The following is a 14,137-nucleotide window of genomic DNA, read 5'->3' as shown; positions in this document are numbered from 1 at the left end:
AAGCCATGTGCAAATACGCTGATAACATGTCAAAACAAATAAAAACATTCCCTATTGATAAACAATTCATAAATAAACAATATTCAAACATCTCTGCTTCATTTTTATGTAACATTTACGCAGAGGTGGACACTACTTGAGTATTTTAAGTAAATTTCCAAGCATCTGTGCTTTATCACAGTGATTGTTTCGGGGGGAAAAAATCACATTTTCTAAAGCATAGAATCATACTGTGTATTTTTTTATATTGCATATTAAAATTGATTTAATACCTAATTACATTAAAATTGTGTACGAAAGTACTTTTTACTTAAGTAAAAGTAAAAAATACTAGATGTTTACTGTACTTAAATATTAAATATAAACTAAAAACTTGAAATTATAAAAATGTAGTGGAGTAAAAATTATGATAATATGCTTTGGAGTGTATGTTTTCCAAAAAAAAAAAAAAAAACTGATACAATACGAATACTTAAAAATTGACTTTTATGTAGAAAGTAAAAATACTTCTGTAGTGTCCGCCTCTGCAAACGCATGCTAAAACACTAGAATTAAATACACAGAAATATGAAAAACATTTTCCAAATAAATAATACACTCAATGTCTGGAACACAAAACCATTATGAATGAAAAGGCAGGCGAAGCAAAAACAACAACATTGTCTGACACTACCTGTACGTGTCAGTGCTAAAACGAAGGGAAAAACCTTTAATTAAAAGCAAGAGGTAATGACATTCTGGCCTTAAAGCTTTGGTGAATCTGTAGCCGGTGGGAATATGTGGGGGATCGCTGCGTGTCCGTGGCCAGCCTCCTTTCGCTCTCCTGCCAGATTCCAGTTGAAAGTTAATTGGACGGGGAGAGGCCCTAGACTGCCCGAGCCGAGGCCCATTAGTGATTCCCCTGTCGAATGCAGAGCCACGAGGATCACAGACTCACAAATAGGCAGATTAAAATAATCAATACACTTCACTCGCCTCCAACACATTCACACGAGCGCGCACAGAAACCAACCCGCACGCGCGTATACACACACGGCCGCACAGAATGAATTCGGTAATTAGTGGAGGACCTATTCACCATTGGTGTGTGAGTCTCGGCTCTCTGGCTCTCGCTCGGTGAGTGTGTGTGTTGCCGTCTAATGAGGGGGGAATAGTTCTGACTGGTGGTGAGCGGAAAAAGAGAAAAGGTCAGTGAGCTGTTGATGGGCTCTTCTTGGCACCCAATGCATTATGGGGTAGTTCAACACAAACGCACACCCAAACAAACCATCGGAATAACTTCATTGTACCTTTAAGTATTTCTTTATATAGATATATGATCAGATATATCTGTGAATCCATGCTAAAATCTAGGGCTGGGTATCGATTCAGATGTTCCAGATTGATTCAATTTCGATTCACAAGCTATCAAATCGATTCGATTCTCGATTCAATTTTCGATTCCGGTTCTCGGGACGGTTTTTATACTCGATTCTCGATTTAACTCAATGACTATAGATTTGATACAAATATTATATTAATAAAAAAGAACAGTGAACATAAGTTTACAAGTGGGTAATTAATAAAAAGAAATTAAAAGCCACAACACTATCGTCGTCGTCTTGCTTGCGAAATCTAAAATGCTTCCATACCTCTAACTTTTTATGTGAAGGTGCCATCAACGTTGATGAAGCACCTAAAACTGCCATTTTAAGCACTGAATGAATGAATGACAGGCTCGCCTCTCGTTCCATCTTGGTGAAGAAGACTAGTAATTTAATTAACGTTAATCTTACGTTTAATGTTTGCAGAAAAAAATATGAAAAAAAAATCGATTCTGCTCTTTCAGAATCGACCACGTTTAAAAAAAAAAACGATTTTTTTTTTGCCCAGCCCTACTAAAATCACAATCTTTAACATGACCTTATTCAGTCAATATTAAAGATATTAAAATTATATTTAGCTTATATTACGTAGGATAATTTTATGCAGAAAACACACAAAATTACTTTATCTGGGTTTTGACAGGTTTTCACACATATCCAATGAAATGCCAGTGGATCATAAATATGTTGGCATTAACATACAATATTTCAAAAGTTTAAAACACAAACTAGTAGTAGATATGGTCTTTGTATGTGTAAAATTAAGTATTTTGATCCATCTACAGTACGTTTTATTTATTATTCCTCTTCATCAAATATAATGCCGCCTTGTTGTTATTTAAAAGTTATTAAAAAGCAAGAATAGCTTTAGGTTAACCTTTGATACGCCTGACTGGACCAAATGGCACGTTTTGTACTAATGAGCAGCTTTCTTAAAACCACTTTGCCTGTGTCACTGAGATTTGCCCTTCTGCGTAATTGAGACAAATTAGTCCCAACGACACTGAACATCTCGGTGCCAATAATGTTTACCTTTAATTTAAGTCACTGATCTAAAACCAAACGGCGATCATTTCAATTGCATTAGGCAAAAGCACTTTAGCAGTTTGCTTTAATTTGACTTCAGACAGCTTGGCTTTAAGCACAATCAATTAAGGATCATGTTTTCAACAAGTGCAAGAATGGTGCCATCTATCTGCCAAGTTGAGTCATGCACACAACAGAGAGGTTAAACTTGCCTGCTTAGACATCATTTTTAGGAGAGACCAAAGCTATTAAAGGATTATTCCACTTTCTTGAAAAAAAACCAAGATAATTTATTCACTCCCATGTCATCCAAAATGTTGATGTTTTTCTTTGTTCAGTCGAGAAAAAAAATGTTTTTCGAGGAAAACATTCCAGAATCTTTCTCATTTTAATAAACTTTATTGGACCCCAGCAGTTATTTAAATGCAGTTTAAAACCGCAGCTTCAACGCAGCTCCAAAGGTCTCAAAACGATCCCAAGCGAAGCACAAGGGCATGAAAAATAAATATGTACTTATAAACCACAACTTCTGTGTGGCGCACCAGCGCGACCTCACCTGATGCGTCATGACCAGTGGCGGCTCGTGACTGCTCATCCCAGGGGCGCAAATTCAAAATAAGTGTTTGGAGTGTTATGTGTGTTGCTTGCGTTTTTAAAATATGTGTTTATTGCGTCATGTGAACCATGTGCATCACATGTTTTGTCAAAATATGTGCCTGCTGCACACACATCAAAACCGTTTATGATAAGAGACGCTCACGTTCACAAAATACACGCAAGACACTAACAGTAAACTCTGATTACGCATGAGATTATGCGAGTATCTGGCAAACGCGAACATCTTTTTTATTATAAACCCTTTAGACGCGTCTGCAGCAGGACCTATCCTGACAAGACACGTGATGCACACAAGATCTCTCCAGGCGCAGAACACATATTTTGAAAAAGGAACCACAGACGACGGGCTACATACATGTTGTGACGAACTTCGCATCGAGTGCCCTCGAAAAAAGAAGTCACAGGCTGCCACTGGTCATGACATCAAAAGGTCACAGGTTACATATTAGAAAAAATGTCATTTGCGGACCATTTTAAACAATAAACTAACAAAAGGACATTAATATCATTCCACATACAACAACGTCAAAACAGTCCTCTCCTCCACGTTTGTAAACACTGGGGAGGTAGTTTCGCATACGTCATGCTTGACCTTTCAACCTCATGGCGCATTACACAGATGGCAGATCACACAGTGCAAGACAAGAAGCTGTGGTTTCAAAGTGCACTTTTTTTTCTTGCTGAAAATGACAATCATTTCACTAGATAAGACCCTTATGCCTAGTTTGGGATTGTTTAAAGCCCCTTGAAGTGAACTGCATTTAAACTTTAACATGTTGGGGCTCAATAAAGTCTATTAAATTAAGAAAAATCCTGGAATGTTTTTTTTTTTTATTATTTTTTTTCTTGACTGAACAAAAGGAAGACATCAACATTTTAGAAGACATGCGGTGAGCAAATTATTGCAATTATTTTTTAAGAAAGTGGAGTAATCCTTCAAAAACTAACTTTTTCCCTGGTTTCACAGACAAGGTTTACGTCAAGTCTTAGGCTAAAACATTTTTAAGCTTTTTCAACTGGAAATAACTTGCACCGACAGATATTAAAATATGTCATTGATTTGTCTCAAGATACACACCAGTGATGTCTTTTTTAAAGCATGTTTATAAAAGATGCTTAAATATCTTAATTTAGCTTTGTCTGTGAAACCAGGCCTTGTAGAGTTAACACTGCAAAAAAACCATTAAACACACAATAGCTGCAGATGTGGGACAAAGCTTCAGGGTTACCACACCTTAGTTAACTTCAAATTCAAGGACTTTCCATGTTCAATACCCTCAAATTCAAGGACTAAATGTGGGGACACATTTCAAGTGACACACCTGTTGGAAAGCATCTTTTGCAGCGATTTTTGTGTGAGCATATCAGTGAACACCCCTGACCACTCGGTGAGTTTCACGTCTTTGTAAATGAAAGTTTAATGCATTTTAGGAAGGATTATGCACCTATACACCCATTATAAAGGTGGGAGGTGATACAAGAAACACACGAAAATTCTCGGGCCAGCATCATATGTCCAAATTTCAGTCAAAACCGTTCTATTTCATCATAAACAATCTGAAAACAGGGCTTTAAGTGTAAAATACCGAACTTGTCTTTTAAGTAGTGTGCACGTGTACACAAACACACGCGTGCGCGCACACATGCTAAATGACAACAACAGTATCTTTAAAATGTACTTTATTGGTCAAACTGAACATTCCAAGACATTAAAACAGGAAAAAGTTATTGCATTTCCGATTCATAATTTCTCAATCCTAATTTCTCTTGGAAAAATGGAACTGCGCATTCTGAAAAGGCCAAAAATAAGCCTGGCCATTTTTTTTACTACAGCATTGTCCACCAGAGATGCCTGAGGATTCACTGCATATATTGCAAACACACTGCTAATGTGCTGCATCGAGAGGTTTTATTGCAGACAGTGCGAGCACACAAGAGATATCGGTCATATCACTATATGATTTCAATACCATTTAACAAAGTGTGTGTCTAATGGGAAGAGTCATATGGGAACCTCTAGAAGATAAAGGCACTTCTAATTATAAAACCCAGATGAGCGCAAAAAATAAGAGGGCTGGAGCCAAAATGCAAATATATAGATAATGGAATGAATAGGAAGAAAATATATTTATATATATATATGAAATAACACACAAAATATAACAAACAAACGGGCTGTGTTCCACATCTTCAACCGCTCATGACCATGCGGACCAGTTCTATAAAAAGAAAAAAAACTAAGTTAGTCTCATTTTTGCATCAAAAGGGGAAATATCGACCCCAACTACAGCATGCAACCTGTGAACAGCAGTGTAGGCTTAATAAAATAATAAATAAATAAAAACACCCCAAGTCCAAACAAACAAGAAAAACTAACATTAATGAATCCACAAAAGTAGCACAAAATCAGAGACGCTTGCTGTAGTTGGAGGCCGTTCCCCAAAAAAGTAGTGATAGGCAGGGTGAGAGCAAGATCATGACTAGCTCCAACTAAACCACAGCTCAAAGACTTAACAAGTCTAGGATTCAAGAGAATGTTAAATAAGCTCCTTCTGGTTTTCCTCTAAAGGGCAAGAGTGAAAACAGTTTATAGCACAGCTACAATAATGAGAAATCAGCCTCCATTAGGAAAGGGAGAGAAAAGTCAGCAAAATCAGCCAATCACTGCAACTTGACCGGTTAGTTAAAAATAAAGCAACTGCACTGCTCAGTGTACAGGGAGGGTGTGTGTGTCTATTATTATGTGTCTTATCAGTAAATTATTGATATGTTATTAAACCGACCAGACAATTACAACCCTTGACCTGCGCTAATACTCGAAGCAGTGCAGTCACCTTGTTCGCATCTAAACCAGTGGCCTCTGATAACCGTCGCAAAGACGGCAACATGCAAAGTGCATGCCGCAGCCAGGGGCCGAGGAAAAAGGCTGCTGCAGAGACAGGGAAGAGTCCAGGCATACATCAAAACCTCTAAACTAATCCCAACCAGGCTCTCAAGCTCTAGACATCCCATGATGCACAGCGATCGTATGCGTTATGCTGAATGTGCCCAAAAGACAGGGTGTGGACTGTGCAGTCATGTGCATCTATGAGAGAGCGTTAAAGAAAAGGCCTGGATGGAATGTTGCTTCACGTGTTATAAACGTCGAGGGCAGGAAGTGGACGTACACCCTTGATGTCTTTCAGCCAGACATGATGTGACGTACGAAGGCTGTGGAAGATCAGTTACAGTTACAGCATGCTTTCACCATTAGATTCCCTGCAGGTGAATTTGACATCTTTTTCTTTTATCACAAGAATATAATGCTGCATTTGACAGTTTTTCCAGCACATTGCTACAGCTTGTATTAAATACCATAGCTTTTTGTTATAAATTGGGTTTGAAGGACAAACTGTTGCTTTTCATGTATAGAAACTTGGTAAGACTTAGGAATTTTACCTTCATAATTGATGCAACCGTTAGCATCTTCGTGTCCGGCTAGAAGCGTTTCTACCTCATCTTCGCCCATTTTTTCTCCTGAAATAACACAAATGGACAGTAAATTAACTTGTTACAATATGGAGGTGAACTTTGCACTTTGTAACAATAAACATCACTGGACCTTAAAGGATTAGTCCAGGATCCCTCTAATTTGAATGGACTTTAATGGACCCCAACACTTAACAGTTTTAATGCAGTTTAAAATTCCAGTTTCAACGCAGCTTCAAAGGACTCCAAACGATCCCAAATGAGGCATAAGGATCTTATCAAGGGAAATGATTGTCATTTTTGACAAGAAAAATAAAAAATATGCACTTTTAAGCCACAATTCTTGTCTATCGCCGGCACGACCTCAGGTAATTGCGTAATGCCGTGGAAAGGTCACGTGTTACATGTGTGAAACGCACACTTGCGGACCATTTTAAACAATAAACTGACATTAATTAGTATCATTCGACATACAACAACGTCGGAACGGTCCTCTTTCTCCACACTTGTAAACACTGGGGTGTAGTTTCGATACGTCATACGTGACCTCTTGACGTGATAGCGTCACAGGACCGGAGGAAGACGAGAAGTTGTGGTTTAAATGTGCATCTTTTTTATTTTTCTTGACAAAAATGACAAGCGTTTCGCTAGATAAGACCCTTATGGCTCATTTGGGATCGTTTAGAGTCCTTTGAAACAGCATTTTAAACTGTTAAGTGTTGGGGTCCATCAAAGTCCACCAAAATGAGAAAAATCCTGGAATGTTTTCCTCAAAAAACATAATTTCTCCTCGAATGAACAAAGAAAGACATCAACATTTTGGATGACATGGTGGTGAGTAAATTATCTGGATTTTTTTTGGACTAATCCTTTCAGAAATAACCTGTCTTATCGTGTTCATTTTAACCATGTCTATATGTCCTCTGGAGACCCGGACAGCTTACCCAGTGTGGTGAGAACATGGCGAATCTCAGCACCCATGACCGTGCCGTTGCCTTCTTTGTCAAATACTCGAAGTCCCTCTACAAAGTCCTCAAACGTGCCCTGGTCTTTGTTCTTAGCGATGGCCTGGAGCATGGGCAGGAACTGTTCAAAGTCCAGCAATTTATGATTCATCTCTAAAAATGAAAATGCAGGAGCAGTTAGACGAGATAATAATTAGACAGGGCTCATTTCCGCATTATTCAGCAAACACTTTTTCAGAACACTACTTTTTTCTTTTTAACTCTTTCCCCAGCATTAAAAAAAAAGTTTAAAACATTTAAAAAAAAACATTTTTATGAACTAGTGGAAATACGGACTGCTGGAGAACTCAGGAGTTAACAGCATGCCAGCTTTCATGGCTATGTTCATGACGAGAGCCCGGTTTTATTATTAGGAAGAAAACTCAAGTTGTTTATGATTCAGTTTTTCTTAAAAACTATATTTGGATTTAGGAATAATTTTCATTACCATAGTTTAAAGTTTCAATCCTACACTCTAAAAATGGTTGGGTTATTTTTTACCCATAATAGGTAAATATTGGACAGAACACATGCTGGGTTAAAAATGACCCAATGTTGGGTTGATGTTATGCAGTGTTATGGGGTATAATTAGGGCTGTCACGATTAATCGTGCAAAAGCGCGTTTTCTCAATGAATGAATTACGGTGAAATGCCACCACATCCAAAAGCCAGAGGGCGCTCTCCTGCAGAAACTCCAATTGTGCCACAGAAGAAGTAGCATTACAAATGCCATTCCAGTAAATGTCTAGAAGAATATTTATATCACCGTTCTTCAGATTGTTTCTGGTATTTTCATGATAATAAAGAATATTTTTTATGATTTTTATTTAACAAGTGTTGCTTTTTAAATGCATGTTATAAACAAATTTAAAAAAAAAACATTTTTTTAAATTGCAGCCTTGCGATTCAGAATTGATTTTAGACAGGCCTTATTTATGGGACACGCGATTTATCGTTACAGCCCTAGGTAATAATAACCCAGCTGTTCGGTTAAAACAACCCAGCATTGGGTAAATTTTAACCCAGCTGTGTTCTGTCCAATATTTAAAGGGATAGTTCGGCCAAAAACGATATTAAACCCATGATTTACTCACCCCCAAGCTGTCCGAGTTGCATATGTCCATCGTTTTTCAGACATACACATTTTCGGATATTTTAGAAAATATTTTAGATATTTCTGTTCATTAAATGTAATGTTGCGGGGTCCAGCAATAGTCCACGACCTTCAAGTCCAAAAAAGTGCGTCCATCCTTCACAAATTAAATCCAAACGGCTCCAGGATGATAAACAAAGGTCTTCTGTGGGTAATCCGTGCGGTGTTGTTGTAGAAATATCCATATTTAAAATGTTATTAACTTTATAAACTATCTTCCGGTAGCGCCGCCATCTTAGACCCAGGAGAGAGGATTAGCGTAGTGTACGCACTTTTCTTAGTGACGTATGACAAATTCGGAGGGCGGGGGACAGAGCAGCAGCAGAGAAACTCTGTACGCTGCGTAAGCTCTCATCCTGAATGCGCATCACTCCAAAATGGCGGCGCCACCGGAAGGCAGCCTACAATGAAAACAACATTCCAAATATGGATATCTCTACAACAACACCGCACGGACCACCCACAGAAGACCTTTGTTTATCATCCTGGAGCCGTTTGGATTTAATTTGTGAAGGATGGACGCACTTTTTTGGACTTGAAGGTCGTGGACTATTGCTGGACCCCGCAACATTACATTTAATGAACAGAAAGATCTAAAATATTTTCTAAAATATCCGAAAATGTGTTTGTCTGAAAAACGATGGACATATGCAACTCGGACAGCTTGGGGGTGAGTAAATCATGGGTTTAATATCGTTTTTGGCCGAACTATCCCTTTAACCATTATGGGTCAAACATAACCCACACATTTTTAAAGTGTACTATTACTACCATCATTTCACAGTATTATCATTTAGTAAATAGCAATAACGAACTTGGACATAAAAATTAGGGAATAGCGAAACAGGTAAGCCATTATCTGTGGCATTACTGGGATGTACCAAAAATTTTAGCCATACATATTTTTGGATACATATTCATATTTTTGCCAAAAATGAACATACATAAAAGCTTTAATTGAAGTTTACATTGAACAAAATGTGCATAATGGCACCGTTTCAAACCTTTAATGTTTATTTTGGGAGAGCCTAGATAACAGATGAATTCACTTAGTTAGATCAAAAGTCTAGATCGAAGTTGTAGATAAGTTATTCCAAACACAGGCAAATGTTTAGGGGCACATCAAACATTATGGTAAACAATCAATAGTCGCTGATTCATCTCTTCTGCCTTTGGGTTTCCCAGGACCTTTAGCACCTCAGCATTGACGGGATTCTGACCGAGAGCACGCATCACATCTCCACACTGACTGTAGGTGATCTTTCCATCTCCCGTCCGATCAAACAAGAGGAAGGCTTCTTTGAATTCTGCGGAGATCATTAAAAGCATTAATTAAAATGATGCTGGGAAAAACAACTGAAAAGCAGACAAATCAAGAAACATGCTTAAAAAGAAAGACTGAAATATAGAGGAATAAACAAATAAGTATGGACACACGGCATGGAAAAACACGACAACAAATACGCCTTGCATTGTAAAGATATCACAACAGGCCATTCCATTAAAGATGTCTTATAAATTTAATGAGCCCAACGGGTCAGCACACAAAGACACTGCACCAGCCATTAATATTAATGGTATGCCAGGCTATTTTTGCAGTCTCCATTCAGCTTAGCTGTGGCAGAATAAATGACCGCAGAAATCTTATCCACTTCAAGTCACTAGATTAACTCCGTATTCAGCCTTTAACAAAAAGCTAATGAAATATTTAGACATGTCAAGTAGATATTTAACAAGAGTTACGACTAACTTGACAGCACCAAGCAGATCACAATTCAACATTTATTCTAAAAATAAAACTATACCAAGGGATTAAAAAACACTGTACATAAAAAAGCATGCGAGATAGTCAAGATAAGGGGAGGGTTTAATAGATATCTTAAGTAATAAACTGTGTGTTTATAAATAAACTTGGATGTAAAATCACGTCTTTGAGCCAGAGAGAGTTAGCTGAGTGTTATCTGTTGGGACAGGCCCTTTCCAAAATATTCCCGGCTCTTTAATGGTTTTCCTGCTGGTTGGAATGCTGCTGTTCCCTTGCATGTCTTGAAATTTTGCCTTTAACCATATATGGTATGAGAAGAAAATGGTGAGTGCGCGCAGCAGTTTGTCAACTTCCTTTGCTTAAACAAACACACTAAAGATGAACATAAATGGCCATCCACATCCAAAAAAAGCAAAATACAAACAGAAAACGCAACTTGCGACTTTAAATTTTTAGTTTTGCTTAAGTTATTTAGGTGGGGATGTTTTAAACGTCACACTCTTTTGTTAGCATTTCAACACTTCCTGGCTGGGACACACCCTCTATAGATATAGCCGTACATTTGCCGTAGACAAAACCACACAACTATGCACACTTAAAATTGTAAAAATCCTGTTAATAACACATTAACGCACTTCCAGTGACGGAGGCAGGTGACGTTTGATACAAACATCTGCTTGTTGGCCATGCAAACTAAATGACACGAGAACAGAAAGGATTTGAGTTCACTCACCATGTATTTGCTCCATGTTAAACTCAATCTGGAAACGACATACAACAATCGCAAAGGGAAAACAATACAAAGGTAAGGAAAGAAAGAAAGAAAGCAGGGGCAGAGTAACGTGAGAGGCGAATAAACGGATTGGGATGAAGCAAGCGGGCGGTACAGTAAAACAAACGGATGAAAAAATACACGAAGAAGGTAAAGATCACTTTGAGACAGAAGAACATGCATATGGACGAGAGACAAACTTACCAAGAATTTGGTCCTCGGAGAATTCAGACTGTTTGAGGACAAAACGACACTTAATGAATGTGATGTGAGCAAATGAATCAAATGGGATTTTTAACAACTCGGTTGCGGGTCATTTTGGAAAAGTTTATTAGCCCGCAAACCGCCGAGTTTTTGCTAGCTAGCTGAATTAGCACACGGGCTAGCAAGTGACAACAGAACCTCAACACAAATACATAATAATTACGTTCGCGTATTAATTTTACATAAGTTAGTCATAATTTACTGTACAATAATTATATTAACAATTTCCTTAGATCACATCACTTTCGTAGCATTTAAAGCAAACCCCTATTGGTTAGCCAGCAGCAATCAGGCTAACGACAGACTTCAGTTGGCTACTAAGTGGTTTTACCGACAGAAAGCTTCGATTTATTTACACGTGGCTATAGATATTCAACTAAAACACTTTTATATAAAATATTGTCCGTATGCGTACCATATTTGCAGCGGTGGTTTGTTTTCCGGGTGTGTGGGAATGTGTCGCGGCGAGAGTGAGATGGCTCGCGGTAGCGCTGTTGAGTTATCAACGCTGGGAGGAGAGTTCTTTCATTGCACAAAAAGTGTGACGTAACTGGACAGAGACACGCCCCGCGCAGATCTCTATTCCATAAAAGGCGTGTTTGGGGTAATGCGGCGCTGTGCAGACGGATTGGTTTATGACATTAAAGTACCGCGAGAGCTATTACAAAGCATAGCTTTCGAATCGCTCTCGCAGTACTTGATTTCATACGCTGATCGGTCTGCCCAGCGCCTCGTAAAGTCGAGCATGTGCAATGTCAAAGCTGCTGATGGTTTGTATTTGTGAACCCATGCAGTTAAGCTTTAGATTGTTAGGTTAAATGCTATGCATGCCTACGCACGTGGAGGTGTAAGGAATAAGCTTTATTTAAATAGATAATTGTATGGCATAAGAGGAATCTATCATTGGTTGGAAAAATATACTTTCTTTTTCAAGTTACAAAACAAATCCACTGTCTTTCCTACTGAAAGACCAACATAAGCTGGTGAGCTGGTTTTAGCTGGTCTCCCAGCTTTGTTTAAGCTGGTCTAGCTATGTTTTGGTCACTTTGTAAGCTGGTCTAGCTGGGAGGAGCAGCTTAAACCAGCTACTGCCACCTTAAACCAGCTACCATCTTATGCTGGTCTTAGCTGGATTTTTCAGTAGGGTTGCTTTTTTTTTATCTGTTGGCCCTGCTGAAACTAAGCAGTCTCAGCTGGTTGGCTGTTTTAGCTGGTCTCCCAGCCTGGTCTACTTCAAAGGCAGTTTTTATAGCTAAACAGGTATAATCAAAACTGCTAAGTTAAAAGACTGTGTTTTAAGAACTAGTCTTGACCCACTAGCAATTAGTTAGGGCTAATAAGGCTAACTTTTCAGGTTCAAATTAGACCATCACAGGTTTGACCAGTCTTAAAGAAAAAAATGATGCCTAACTTGCAAGACTAGTCTAAGCAGTTTATGGTAAAAGCCACTGGTCTAAGCTGGTTAGGGTTAAAGAACAGCTGACTCACAAGGTAAAACCTGCTTGCCATGCTAGTGGGAACAGTATAAACCAGCTAAGACCAGCCAAGCATCTGGTTTTAGATGTATCAGTTGGGGAATGGGTTGGTCTGTTAATTCTAACCTGAATTTGAGAGTCAGGGGTATTAGAAAAACTAGTATTATGCAGTAAATTTCAGACAAACTCAAGGTGACCATATAGTGCAGCTCAGGGACCTTACTGTGCACAAGCTACATCAATGCCCCATTTCTCAATCCTGATATAGCTCCAGTATTCTCTTTAGATTTGGGGAATGGGTTGACACAGTTTATGTTTGCTCTGCTAGGGTAATCAGAAGCGGATTCGAAAAGGATTACATTGATGTTTAATTCAGGAATTATACCAAATTTAATTTCCCTTTAATACGTGTGTTGAAATGTCACCATATACACAGCCATGCTAGATATATCCAATATAGATCCACATCAAGTGCATTCATTACATCTTAATTGATTGATTGACTGCATGATTTTATTATTAGTAATTGTGTTCGCAACTCAAGGTCATGGGTTTAATACCTAAGGAACACATATTGATAAAAGAGTACACGTTGAATGAATTGTATGGATAAAAGCATTTGCTAAATGCAACATAAAATAATGCTGTCACTTACCTCTAATGTGCTGGGGTCAAAGGGTGATTCGGATGGACGCAACATCCGCGGTTTTATCTCAGGTGCTGGTTTTGGGGATGTGGGTGTTGTGGTTGGGCAAGGGAATGGTGGTCCATGCCTTGATAACGTTCCTCCCGATGGAGACTTCTTAATTGATGGTTCTCTTTTCGGTGCCATCTCTATAATACTTTCTTCCTCCCAGTCTACTCCTTTACAGAAAATTAAAAGCAAAGCTCAGACAACTTGCATTTGTGTCCTCTGATAGTAGAAAGAGAGCAAGTAAATAGTGAAAAAGGAAAAATGAGAGATGCTTGCAGGTGGGAGGAATTATTTGGAAGGGATACGTGTGAGATGTGATGGTGTGCAGAAGAGTGTGCGTAGGAGTGCTGTCTCAGTGAGCCTGTCTCTTTGCTTGTATTTATATGTAGGTCAGAATCACGTACATGCGTGGGTGTTTCTGTCACTGCAGAGAGCACCATCACTCAGTGTAAAACAAGATCACTTATTGTAGATCATCTACATCAGGATCACTTAGAGCTCAGCGTCAGCGTGTGTGACTTTGAAAAAGATGT

General features: G+C 38.5%; 1 protein-coding gene across 6 annotated transcripts; it reads right to left on the bottom strand.

The window, feature by feature from the left end:
• Positions 1-4,671: 4,671 nt before the first annotated feature.
• LOC129430766 (myosin light polypeptide 6) lies at positions 4,672-13,855 on the bottom strand. 6 transcript variants are annotated; one of them, XM_073875349.1, is made up of 7 exons: positions 13,566-13,855; positions 11,133-11,160; positions 9,800-9,941; positions 7,421-7,596; positions 6,447-6,524; positions 6,141-6,218; positions 4,672-5,227 (listed from the first exon to the last, which is right to left on the bottom strand). In XM_073875349.1, the coding sequence occupies exons 1-6, from the start codon at positions 13,740-13,742 to the stop codon at positions 6,190-6,192; spliced, it is 630 nt and encodes a 209-aa protein (XP_073731450.1). In that variant the 5' UTR covers positions 13,743-13,855; the 3' UTR covers positions 4,672-5,227; positions 6,141-6,189. The 6 variants fall into 6 exon arrangements, with proteins under 6 accessions (XP_073731450.1, XP_073731449.1, XP_073731453.1 ...); XM_073875348.1 differs by having other exon boundaries at positions 6,176-6,218; positions 13,566-13,852; XM_073875352.1 differs by lacking the exons at positions 11,133-11,160; positions 13,566-13,855 and adding exons at positions 11,376-11,403; positions 11,851-11,981 and having other exon boundaries at positions 6,176-6,218.
• Positions 13,856-14,137: the final 282 nt, after the last annotated feature.

Source organism: Misgurnus anguillicaudatus, chromosome 13 (assembly GCF_027580225.2).
Source record: "Misgurnus anguillicaudatus chromosome 13, ASM2758022v2, whole genome shotgun sequence".
Classification (NCBI taxonomy): Eukaryota; Metazoa; Chordata; class Actinopteri; order Cypriniformes; family Cobitidae; genus Misgurnus; species Misgurnus anguillicaudatus.
The sequence above is the reverse complement of the archived record's forward strand: the minus strand, read 5'-3'. Positions and strand labels throughout refer to the sequence as shown.